Source organism: Chamaea fasciata, unplaced genomic scaffold, assembly GCF_029207755.1.
Source record: "Chamaea fasciata isolate MVZ Bird 193981 ecotype frontalis unplaced genomic scaffold, bChaFas1.0.hap1 SCAF_5, whole genome shotgun sequence".
Taxonomy (NCBI): Eukaryota; Metazoa; Chordata; class Aves; order Passeriformes; family Sylviidae; genus Chamaea; species Chamaea fasciata.
In genome coordinates, this window is record NW_027094090.1 from 2,740,637 (window position 1) to 2,753,794 (window position 13,158).

General features: G+C 48.0%; 1 protein-coding gene across 1 annotated transcript in view; it reads left to right on the top strand.

Annotated features, from left to right (window-relative positions):
• PLXNA4 (plexin A4) overlaps positions 1–13,158 on the top strand; it is a 420,747-nt gene that overhangs the window by 340,955 nt on the left and 66,634 nt on the right. Inside the window, exons 12-15 of the mRNA XM_066182659.1 lie at positions 1,511–1,662; positions 2,260–2,377; positions 8,700–8,836; positions 10,455–10,622. Coding sequence (XP_066038756.1) covers positions 1,511–1,662; positions 2,260–2,377; positions 8,700–8,836; positions 10,455–10,622 — 575 coding nt within the window. The remainder of the gene's footprint in view (positions 1–1,510; positions 1,663–2,259; positions 2,378–8,699; positions 8,837–10,454; positions 10,623–13,158) is intronic.

Genomic DNA, 13,158 nt, shown 5'->3' on the forward strand with positions numbered 1-13,158 from the left:
ACATGCTGCGCTAAAAAGGCACATTATTGGTCCATAGAACTGAGACCTCTCCCATTGGCTAAGAAACAGAAATAGCAAACAACACCTGTTGTTATGGGAAAGGAATATTGTTTACACAGGGTTGTTTTTGGGAAAAAGAAAATTGTTGAAAAGTTTCCCTTGGGAAGAGCTCAGCAATTCTCAGGCTCAGAAAATATCGAGCACTCTATACACTCCCCTTACTCTGTCGTCAATCCTATCTAGTGCCTGCCCTTTTCCCCACCCATCAGGGTGTCAATCCTTGTCCATCCTTGCCCTAAGTTCCAGAAATTTCTGTGTTCCTCGATGCACCGTTGGTTTATTCAAGTTGTACCCCCCCCCCCCGTTGTGTTTTCTCATTCACCATTGTTCTGTCAGTCCCTCCCTGTGATCCTCCCCATCTTTTCCCTGTTGGTTAAGAGTTGTGCCCTCCCCTGTTTGTAGGTTCTTGCACACTTGTGTTCTCTGTCTTTCATCCATGACCCTTTAGAGGAATAAACCTCTTTGGAAACCACAGGAAAGACCTCTCCTTGCTCCTGCTCTCAGTGCCTGACCACCTGTGCCATAGAGCATAAGCCCTAGAGCTGTATCCCAGACTGGGAACAGCCCACTCATGGCCTGGTGCTGGGAGCTGGCTGGGAAAAATTCCGGCACCACGTCACTCAGGAGACAGTTCCAGTCCAGATTCCTACCTGGCTCTGGACACAGGTCATGGAGAAAGACCCTCCAAGGGTCTGGCGCAGGGCCAGGCTGGGATGCAAACACCATTCCAACAGCCCCCAGGTTGGTTGGGATGGTCGCTCGTCTCATGCTGAGACTCAGGCTCTACAGATAATCTGTCCATTCTCCCTGCCCACCCTTCCAATGGCTCCAGCTCTCCCAACGGGAAACTGGAGCTCTTTCAGGAAGAGGTGTTGGCACAGAGCAGCCGCTGCTGCTGTCTCAGTCACCACCCACCTCTTCCACACCTAACCCAACACCCTGTTCCTGCTGTGGCTTGGCCGATTTTATTCCATGTGGTTATTTTCAGCTGAATTCCTGATGCATGACCATTAGCTACCTCCAGAGCAGAACAAAACCTCCATGTGCTTTGGGATGGAAATTGAGAATTTCAAATGACTGGCTCAACCCCTCATGTCCTTGTCTTGTTCATTCTCCCATTTCTCTCCACCATGTCCATCTCCTGCCTTTCCATGGCTCACGTCTACAAAGTGCAGAGCTCAGCTGCAGCTCCAAAAATCCCTGCTCTTGCCTAGAAAAAAAATCTTCTACTCACCTCTGGATGTTTTGCAAGGAGTAAAAAGAGAGTAAATGAGGTCTGGGCCAGGATTTTGCATACTCTGAGTACCTGAAGTAGGTTTGTTCCTTCACCTGTTCAGCATTTATAATTATAAGTGTCCCTAGTGATCTCCAAAAGTTGTCTATTCTTTCACATGAGAGGGTTCTGGTGCCTGGTTTGACTGTTCTCCTTTCTCTTGGCTTGTTTTCCCAGATCAACCCTGTGACAGGCCCTCGTGAGGGAGGGACCAAGGTGACCATCCGTGGGGAGAACCTGGGGCTGGAATTCCGAGATATTGCATCCCATGTCAAGGTGGCCGGCGTGGAGTGCAAGCCACTGGTGGAAGGGTACATCCCAGCAGAGCAGTAAGTGGGGTGTGTGGCAGAGCAAAGGCCACAGCACACCTAATGACATTCCTACCTGTAGGGCCTTCCAAGGAATCCATCCTAACCTGGGAATTCAGGGATGGAAGAGGACATTCCTCACCTACAGCTCCATTTATTTAATAATCCAGTTATTACTGTGTTTGGATTGCATGTCCAGGTGATCCTCATGAAAAATGCCCTGAAGTTATCCTGGTTTTCACCAAGAAGTCACCCCAAGGTGTTCAATTCCAGTTTGGAAGGCAGCAATCCCGAAAAACCTCTTGCTAAATGCAGGAGTGATCATTAAACCTTAGAGCTGCTTCCACCATGCCAGGCTGGAGCTGAGAGGGATGGAGCTAGATGTCAGCCCAACCTTTCTGTGTGTATTTAAGTGGATTTACAGCACCCCAGCACTTGTCCCAGCCAGAAGCCACCACTTTCTAAAGAATAACTTAATCCACCATTTGGCTTCTGGATAGGACAGAAGAGGGTGGGTTAGTCTACAGTCCATCCCCCAGCACTGTGGGCTCTTCACTCCAATTCCATTTTACCAAACCATCCCTCAAACTCTGCTCCTGGTCGGTATTTTCCCCTCAGGATTGTGTGTGAGATGGGGGAGGCCAAGCCCAGCCAGCACGCCGGATTCGTGGAAATCTGTGTGGCCGAGTGCAAGCCCGAGTTCATGGCCAGGTCTTCTCAGCTCTACTACTTCATGGTAAGTTCCTGAAAAAAAATTCTGCTTGGCCCTGAACTCCTTGGCCTTGGTTGTGTTTGCTCCCTCTGTCCATTGTCCCTCACCGGAATGAGCCTCTGAACTCTTCACTGCCGTTCTGGGTGCACCAAATTGTTCATTCCTTTTCCTTTCAACATCTTGTTCCCAGCAAAAATAGCCGGTCTAATTAAAGTTTTAACAACCTAATAATAGTCCAGATTATTAGTCCGGTTACGGTTCCACGCAGCTGCGGTCCAAATTAATACAGAAAATTCTCATTAATAGTTAAAAGTGCTGTACAGGAAAGAAAAAAAGAGAGAGCTAAAAAGGGGAAAAATTTCCTTAGTATCTTATTTTTTTGGGAGTGTGATGCTCCTGCTACCAACACCCCTCTGGCTGGACCCACCAGTGTCCTCCAGAAGAAACTTTGGCATTGCCACTACTTAGTACAACCCCGGGATCTTCAGCAGCATGAGTGTAATGGTATCAGTTGGGTTTCTTTCTCCTCCCTCTTGGATTCCCCCAGGTGTTTACTCATCCCGTCCACACCAGGAACACTGGGGTCAGGACAGATCCAGCTCAGGCTGCTGGTGAGCTGTAGGATGTGACTGGGGCTCAGTGTTGATAGGCAACTATTTTGGATGCTCCATGATGAAACGAGAGACACCTGCAAGCTTCAGCTTCAGTTCAAGTGCAAACACATGTTGTACACTCAATCTGTGCTTTTTTCCTCCCTTCTGATGATGTTTCTTGTCCAAGAGACCTGATAATTCCTCCAAGGCCCCTTGCTGGGGACATGCAAGCATTGTCTGGCCTTGATCTGTTCAGATCTGTGCAGGTTTGAAATGAGAGGGTCCCTTTGTTCCCATCAAAAGCTCTCGACTTCGGCAAGAGAATGGGTCTCTTCTGAAATTATTCACATGCCTGAGCATTTCTTCGTGGTAAAGGGAACTTGTAATGAATGCAAATGTCTTGGATTCCCCCTTCGAGCTACAGAGATTTCTCTGTTCTCCGCATTTTCCGATGTCACTCAGGTGTTACGGTGGCGGGGGCAGAGAAACACCTTGAGAGAAAGCCCCTACCAGGCAGCCAGAAGGGCTCTTTCCAGGACATTACACTTCAACGTGTCACCTCTGCTACTCTTGGAATTACTGTCTGCTTTTGATCATCCGTGTCCATCTGTGACAGCTTTTCCCTCTGCCTGCCGCCTTCCCGGCTGCCAGGGCACGAGCATGGAGCCGCCGGGGTTTTCTCTACTGAATACCTCGATACCTTTGTGCTAGACAGAAAAAAAAAAAACAAACCCAAAAAACACAGACACTCTCCAGTCTGCCCATCATATTCCCTCTCCCGTGTCCGGTGCTTTCACAGTGGGAGCTGTGTTTTTTCGGCTTCCTCGGATTTTTCTGCCAGGAGGGCAGAGACGCTGTTGCAGGAATCTCAGCGTGCCTTGGCATCCTGCAGCAGTGTGTGGCGGCTTGAAGGGAAAGAAGATGTTTGAAAACCAAGGAAAGGCATCACCTGGGAGATAAATGTCACCTCCTGACTCACAGCAAATCTTCTGGAAAATTGCTTTTTGAGGGGTTTGAAGGAAAACTTGGTCAAAGTTGGCCAATTGGTTCAGCCTTTCCCTGTCTTACAAGAATTCAAAGAGATGATGGTTTGGACTCAACAGAGTGTTTAATTTCAGTGTTTTAAGAAAGAGGTGGCTTCGTTTAGGGATGCCAGAATCGTTCTTCTCCACCTTTCTAACCAGAACTTTTAAATTCAAATAGGTGCTCATTTGTTTTAAACTCATCTGTGATCAAAACCTGCAAATTGCATTAGAAAGTACAATAAGCCAAGAGGGAAACAAAGCTGAAATGAAATTTATGATGATCTAAATGAAATACACTTTTTTACAGTTATTCATTTTCTTGCTGTGATTATTGCCCCAGTCTTTTGATGAAAAAAAGTATTCCATTCACTTCTCAATTTGGGTGCTAAAGAAAGTTTACCTTTATTCTGGCTTTAGATGAAAATTTGTGTCTTCGTGCAGGTGCTGTGGGCTACTATACTTTTCTTCTGAGTCTGCTCCTAAAATCCTTGTTTTGGAGAACATTTCCCACCCAACCCTTTCATCTTTTCTCCTCTTCCTGCTAACATGGGACCTCTAGAAAGGAAACCCAGGTGCACAAGCTGTGTTTGAGTCACATCTTGCTTCTCCTGTGCTCCCAGGAGGAATGGAATGGGAACCAAGGTCTTGTCAAACTCCATGGGGAGCAGTTTAGACCCAGCTCTGATGGTGCTTCTCTGTGGAAAACCTGTGTGCAGGAGATGCTGGAGGAAAGACAGGGCTGGGGAGCTGAGGAAAGAAGTTAAAATCCTAGAAAATGCAGAAAATTTCGTGTCCTCTTTCCCTCGTTGTCACTCTCCAGCCTGTCACCAATCCACATGACCCTCCTTGCATTTTCCAGCACCTTCCACCAGTGAGGAAATGGTGAATAGTCTGGAGCTTTGCTGTGAACATGCTGTGCAATGCTCATGAAGGCCACTGTGAATAATTAACGGTTCATCACAACTTAGAAAGCTGAGCCACAAACCCATTTGTAAGTGTCTTGGTTTGGAAAGACAGGTATCTGCCAGGGAAAAGCTGGAGCTTCCCTTGGAATGGAGAATGTAAACCCCCTTCCTCCAAATCATTATGATTTTGCAATTAAGGGCTTTCAGGCAAAGATGGGGGAATAGGGATAACAGTTCTTTACTGGGAATATCAAAAATACAAATGTAGAAGTGCAAAAAAAAAATCACGCAAACAAACAAGCAAAAATCCTAGAAACACTGACAGAGTCAGAATACAACCTGACACCCTGTTGGCGTTGAGAACAGTACAAATAAATCCTCCTGGAGTAACAGACGTGGTACTGTTGGAGTAGAGATGATCCTGTAGAAGGGTCCAGTGGTGCTGGGCTGGGTCTGGTTTTCCTCTGGGAATCCAGTGCAAACGGGCTGTGCTGGAGTTCCAAATCTCAGATTTTATCCAAGTGGGAATGCTGGGCTCCTCCTCCCGGGGTGGGGCATCTCCCAGTGGGATGATGTAATTGTATCAGCCATACAGTGAGCCTCGATGGCCCATGGACAGAAGATTCCCCTGGAGGGAGGATGGGTCCTGGAAGAGATAAAGAAACACTGCCCCAGCTGGTTTAACAGCTGCCCCATTAACAGGAGGTCCCATCCCCTCTGGAGTTATGAGGAATGGCTCATACAAGAAATAAAGAAAACACCTCCCCAACCAGTTTCAACAGATGACAAATAGAATACAACTTTTGGTTATGTATTGCAACCCAAGACAGTAAGATTGTCTCCAGACACAGCAGGGCTTTGTCAAGGAGCGTTCCTGGTATGGCTGTGGGCTGTGAGAATCCTCAAAAGGCCATGGCTGCTTTATCAACTCCAAGGAGAGGGCAAGGCACCCACACAGGGGTGGGACAAAGATCTTTTGGATCTTTAACTCAAATCTTTCTCTATGATTTTTGAATTAGATGGTGCTGCAGTGCTGCTGTGTAGGCTTTGGGCACCGGGTTGGCCATTCCCAACCCATTTTCTCCCTGGTCACCTCCCAGCATCAGCCATCATGGCCAGTAGGAATTTATACTGGTGGGGGTATCCATCAATAAGGGAGCTGCCATCAGAGTTTGAGGTGGTACCCACAATATAAAGGAGCAGTGCCAAAGTGCATCCTTTCCAATTCCATACTCTTCCTGTGGTTTTTATCCCAGTAAAAGAGAATGGAAGAGAATATTCCCAGGAAATCACACCCCAGGCTTGGAGAATGGCTGGAATGCTGCCCAACCAGGAAAAGGACCTGGTTGACAGTGGCTGAACATGAGGCCAGGTGTGTCCAGGTGGCCAAGAAACCAATGGCACCTGGATTGTATCAGGAATAGTGTGGCCAGCAGGACCAAGGCAGTGCCCACCCCACTCTGCTGAGGCCCACCTCAAACCCTGGATCCAGTTTTGAGCCCCTCAGGGAAGGGAGCAGAGCTGGGGAAGGGTCTGGAGCCCCAGGAGAGGTTGAGAGAGCTGGGAAGGGGGCTTAGCCTGGAGAAAAGGAGGCTCAGGGGGGACCCTGTGGCTCTGCACAGGTCCCTGACAGGAGGGGACAGCCGGGGGGGTCGGGCTCTGCTCCCAGGGAACAGGGACAGGAGGAGAGGGAACAGCCTCAGGCTGGGCCAGGGGAGCCTCAGGGTGGTATATCAGGAAAAATTCTTCATGAAAATGTTGCCAAGCACTGGCACAGGCTGCCCATGGAAGTGGTGGAATCATTGTCTCTGGAAGTGTTCAAGGTGTTTAGAGAAGAGCTTTAGTGGTGGCCTTGCCAGTGCTGGGTTAATGCTTGGATTTGCTGATCCTAGGGGTCCTTTCCAACCTCAGAAATTCCATGATTCTAAGTGTAAAGCCAGCTTCCAAACCATCAGGTGAAAACCAGTCAGGTTTAAACACAGTAAGTGCCCAGCTCTGACAGTAGATCCTTCTTAAGAGCTGTAAGTCTGATTTTCATGTTCTGCCCTTCCTCCAAGAGCTGCATTTTGAATAGGAACAAAATGGAAAAATGGAAATCTTGCCGCTGTTTTTCAAAATGATTAAACCAGAGGGGCCTGGGAGCAGAGGTTGCTCTGTGTGTGTGAGTGGGAGCTGTGGTGTGTGTCAGGTGGTTTTATAAACATGGATTAATGGTCTCCAAAGCTCAATAAGGTGACTGCATGATGTACCTGCTCGCTCAGAGGAGCTGAGAGCTTCAAGCACTTGTGTCATCATTCTTAAAGAGAGGGGGAAAGAAATAATCTTCATTTAAATGCATATAGTAGCTTTTCACTTGGGACTGAATGGAAAGTTTTTCTATTAAAATGCAAATGAAAGAATAAACTGTAACTCCAAATTTCTCCCTGAATATTGATGCCTCCTCTCTGCATTGTGGTAACAGGGTGATCTGTGCCTTCAGAGCGAGAGTATTTTATCTTGATTTGGGGAAGAAGGGAAGGCAGCAGGGTAAGAAAAAGAGTTTTGAGATTTGGGGCCTCTAAAGGAATTGTGCCCCTTTTTGATATCTTTAACACAACGCTGTGTTAGGCCGGGAAAAGAGGCTCAGAAAATCAGCGGGGAAAGGGAGAAGGTGTTCAGGTGGGCAGTGCTGCTTCTGTGGCTGTGGCATTTCAGAGGACACCTCGACAGAAGCACCACCACCACGTGTCAGTGCAGGACAGCTTGGGGCTGTCTCAACATCCAGCTCAGACAAGAGGAAGATTTAGGGTCAAGTGTGGGCATTTTGCACCAGGGCAGGTTCAGGTTGGACATCAGGAGGAATTTCTTTGTGGAAAATGTTGTTGAATTGGAATTGTACCAGGAGGGGATGGAGTCCCATCCCTAGAGGAGTTCAAAGAACAACTGGATGTGCTCTGTTCTGGTTGTCAAGGTGGGGATCGGTCACAGGTTGGACTTGATGGCCTTGGAGGATTTTTCCCGCCTCAGTGATTCTGGGATCCTGTGTGGGAGAGGCAAGAACAAACTCAGATGTTCTGCTGAGCCACAGCTCTCATTCCATCCAAGGGGGAATGGCTTCCCATGGCCAGAGGGCAGGGTTAGATGAAATATTGGGAAGGAATTGCTTCCTGTGAGGGTGGTGAGGACAAAGAAGCTGTGCTTCATCTCTGGAAATGTCCAGTGCCAGGCTGGACAGGGCTTGGAGCACCCTGGGATAATGGAAGGTGTCCCTGCCCATGGCTGGGGTGGGGCTGGGTGATCTTTAAGGTCCCTTCCAATCCGAACCATTCTGTGATTCTGAGAACCAATGAAGTTGAGTGATCTTTTCAAAACCAAACAATTTTCATCATTTGTGAGCTCCCCAGTTTGGAGGTGGAGATTTTCCATTAAGATCCAATCAAACCAGCTCACTAACTGAGTTATCCTGGCGTTGTGTGAAGCAAAAAGATCCCTGGGCTGTGCCAAACAAGCAGTGGGGATGAGAGATTGTCACCCAAGGTGCTGCAGGCATGGACCTGTCTTTGTAGGAGCATTTCTGAGTGGGTACAAGGGCAGATCTCATTTTGGAGGGGTGAGAAAAGACTGGGGTTGGGTCTGAACTCTTCCCACCAAACCTGGCATCCGAGCAGAGGGTCTCTGACAGGGCTGGCATCACCCCAGGTTCCTTTATCAGCCAGAAGACATGGCCAACTTCAGCAGTCCTGATTAATCCTTGGGGGTGCCTCCCTCTCTCCACCACTTACAGGAGAGGGAAGGTCCCTGTGCTCCTCTGCTGTGTTTCCAACATCTCCCTTTGCCTCCACAGACTCTGACCCTCTCTGACCTGAAGCCGAAGCGAGGTCCGGTGTCGGGTGGCACCCAGGTGACCATCACAGGCAACAACCTCAACGCTGGCAGCAACGTCATTGTGACCTTCGGGCGACAGCCCTGCCTCTTCTACAGGTACAGATGGGCCCTTCCTGCTGCTCATGCCTGAGTGTAAAAGATTAAATGCCAATCAAAGTCAGGAAACTTCTCCTGCAGCCCTGACACCTTGTCCCTCGAAGTGCCTCCTTTGCTTGTGGCCACGTCTCTGCTGCAAAGGGACTTGTGCATTCTGCTCCATGCACAGCCTTGCTGGCCACGTTTTGGGGAGAGAAAATAGGATTTATTTCATTGTTTTGACCGGTATTTGATGTGCTTTTTCCCGTGGCCTCTTGTCAAATTTCAGTACAATTCTCCACGGTCCATGCTCTGCTCCTTGCTCTGGGAGTGTGTCGTTTAAAAGATTCATTTTCATGTCCCCGCTTTAGTAGAGGTGACAAAGAAAATCTGACAACATCAGTTCGAAGCACTAAACCACCTCCCTTTTATCCCAGAACAGTCCTGTAGTGCTAAGAAATGGATGATTTGCAACATTTTAGTTCTGTGTTGGCTCCCGTTCAATGGCGCTTCAGAGAGGCTTAATGTCAGTGTTACCTGCTGGATGCTCCCTGATCCCTGTGAGAATGAGCCTGAATCCCATTCCCAGGGGCTCCCGCAGCTCAGAACTACCCAGGGCAACACATTGTGCTGCCAGCAGCGATGGGGGCTGAAGATGAAGTTGGCACATTTCTCCCAAATATGTCCTTGGCAGAGGAAGGGCTCATTCACAGGAGACCTGGGAGCAATGCCCTGGGGCAATGCCCGTCCCTCTCCTGGCTGTGGGGATCCTCTTTAGCAGCCTGTCATGACTGTGGGGCGATCCAGCATCCAAAATTCGTCAGGGTGAAGTCACAATCTGTGATTTGAAATGCCAAATGGGAGCTACAGCTGCTTGGAGATGCTCACTGAAGACTGGGGAATTTTAGGAGGGATTGGGCGCTGTCTTTTGGGGGAATTTAGAGGGCACCTGGAGGGTGCAGTCACTGAAGGTGATTTACACCCCCATTTTAGGGGTATAAGATGATGCTGCATCACAAATCACAGGACTAGGAAAATCGAGAATTTTTGGTGCCTGGATTTTTGACTTCATTTTGAAAGGAATGCAGACCTGCAGTTGGCTTTGAGCCCTGCCAAAAAGGAAAGGTTTATGCAGAATCCTCTTTAAATATAATCATGAAATGCTTCCCACTGTATTAGCACTTCCAGGGGTCCAAGGCATGCTGCAAACTGCACTTAAACAAGACTTACAGTCCTAATGCAAAGTAAACTTTATGATCCCAGACTGCAAAGCTGAGGTGCAAAGCCCCCTTTTATGAGCTGCTGCTGCACATGTCTGCAGGCAGGAAGGAAACATCCATCAAATATTTAATCACAGAGAAATACTTCTGGAGAGAGGCCTGGTTTGGACTGCCCTTGGGGTTCAGATTTTATTCTGAGTCCTGAGAGATGAGGACTCTTGTGGTTTTATTTAAACCAGTGAAAAGGCAACATCACTTCCCCAGATACTGCTACAGGAACATAAATGGTTCACACTGAGTTTCACCTCCTCAGTGCATAGGTTTGGGCCACAGGACATAAGAAGAAATAGTTGGGCTCTTTTTGGCACCGTTTTGCTGTTAGTAGCACCTGGTTCACATTTACTTTCTCCTCCCCCCAGGAGATCCACCAAGCACATTGTCTGTAACACCACGGCCTCCTACGAGGGCTTTGAGAAGGTGAAGGTGTCCGTGAGAGTGGACAAGGCCAAGATCCATCAGGAACTGCACTATGAGTATGTGGAGGATCCCACCATCCTGAGGATTGAGCCTGAGTGGAGCATCTTTAGGTGAGCATCCCAGGGGAACCCTCTCCCAATTCACATGGTTTTTTAAAGCACTGCTCTGATCACTTTGGTCCTTGGTGTAGAAAACTCATTTCCAAGCATTGTGTCCACCAAGAATTTGTGCAGAGATACTTCCCAGAGCCAATAGATGGGGTGGATTAGAGTGAAACAACACTGATCAGTGAATATAAATATAAATATAAATATAAATATAAATATAAATATAAATATAAATATAAATATAAATATAAATATAAATATAAATGCTTATTTTGGAACAGTTTGGTTGCAGGGGAAAGCAGCTACATAGCCATTTTGGTTGTTGTTATCTCTGGCAATATGAAAATATAAAAGCCTAAAAAATCACATAAGAAAATTCATAAGATAAAAAAAGGAAATGATGAGAGTAGAAAGCTTGCACCACTCATAGGCTCCACAAAACTTGGTCATTGCAATTTTGATATCTGTTGGTTGAAGAGATGGTCACAGACTGGATCCATCAGGTTACAAGGGGCATCCCAAAGAAAGGATGAAGAAAATCCCCAGTACACCACCTCTGCTGGGTTTATACTCAGGTTCAGGTGGGAACGCCCAGCTGGGAGTTTCCCACTGGATGATGGAAAGCTGTGGATCAGGGACACCTGGATGATGGAATCACGACTTTTTGGCACCTTCTAGGTCGACACAGCTGCCTCCATTGTGCCCCATCAGCAGCGTGAGCACCTTCAGGCTTTGTGTGAAAGTCCCTTGGGCAGGGGAGTTATCACAGCTGAGGTCACTGGATAAGCACAAAGTTCCCACCTCCCAGAGCTCTTTCCTTCTCTGGTCCAACACCAGCTGCAGCCTGAGCTGGGCTGTGCTGGCCCCTGGGTGGGTGCTTTGCCCATCAGAAGCTTCCCCTGAGTGTTTGAGCCACCAGCACCCCTGTGTCTCTTCTAGTATGACATCCTTCTCCCTAGACCTGGGAGGACTGGACAGCAGTAACACATTTATCTTGTCCCAGGTTCCCTCCACACTCCAAATTCCGTTTGTAGGTGTATTTGGGGAGGGGTGGCGTTGGTGGTCACAGATCAGCAGCTGCTTCTTTGCAGCTTGCTACAGTGGGCAAAAGCCTTTCCATGTTTTTAGCAATATCTAAGCCATGAACCATTTTTCATTCGCTCACAGTTTGCAAGCTGCAATTCCTACATTTCCTGCAGCCCTCATGGACTTGATATTCCTATATTTCCTCCAGCCTTCATGGACTTGAAATTCCTACATTTTCCACAGCTCTCATGGACTTGAAATTCCTGCATTTCTCCCAGCCCTCATGGACTTGAAATTCCTACATTTCCCACAGCCTTTGTGGACTTGATGCCCCCGGACTAAGCACTGCCTGTTTGGCCATGGTGCCTGACAGCCCCAGGGCTCTGTCCCAAGATGAAACACAACGGGAGCCCTGCTCCCTGCCCTATCCAAGAGCCTTTCTCCTCGTTAGGGATCCCTTTTTCTCTTCACCTCCTTGATGCTGCTTTGGTGAATTCACAGGGTTCACACTGAAGGTGCCTGAGAGCAGCGTTTGCCCTGGTTGTGGAAGGCATCAAAGTGATGCCCAAACCCTCAAAAGCCTGGAGAAAAGGCTTCAGGAAGGGAGAAATTGGTCATTAAATGTGCTGGTATTTCCTTGAAAAGATACAAAATAAGAAATCTTAGTCTCCCCTCATTCATCCACGGCAGCTCTCTGCTTCCCTGTCAAACTGGACTGATTGGAGCCCCTGGGGATTAGGAGCAGGGCTTGTAAATCCCCCCAGTTCAGCTCCCATCCCAGAGATGTTTTCACAAATCAATTAGTGCCTTTAATTACCGTGAGGGAATTTACTGATTCAGCCGGATTGAGCCTCTGTACATTGGGCTTGAAGCTTTAGCATCGGGATTTTTCCATTTGGGGCTTTTATTTTCAGTCAGAGTGCAGGTTATCAGCGAAATGAGAAATCACTTTGCTCCCTTTAAAAGCGAGTTCAGTGCTACTTAAAAGGTGCAGGATTGACAGCCTAGGAGAGCGAATTCCTGAATATCCCCTGGAAAGCTGCAGCACAGGGACCTTCCCCCATCTGGCCTCAGGTATGGCTGGGAGGTGAGGAGCTCTCCACAGCCTGCTTGCTCCTTGGTGTCTCTGCTGAAGCTGCCAGACAGAGGTGAAGGAGCAGCCAAGGAGATGTCTCAGGTGTGTTAGCAAAGTTTTGCTCAGCCTGGAGCTGCAGGGACTCTGTGTCTCACGCCTGGCTGGATGGGATTTCCCATCCCAAATCCCAGAATAATGGAAATAAGGGTGAGGAGATTGCTTAGGGGGTACTGGATTATTTGTGGGGTGTGTAGCTTCTAGGATGGAAGGCTGGGACTGCACTCGTCTCATTCCTCATGGAATGAAGGGTGGAAATGACCTCTAAGATAACTGACTGCAAATCTTAACCCAGTGCTGACATGTTCACCACCAAAATGTGTCCCCAAGTGATGCATCTACACAGCTTTTGAACATTTCCAGGGATGATTTAAGCATTTC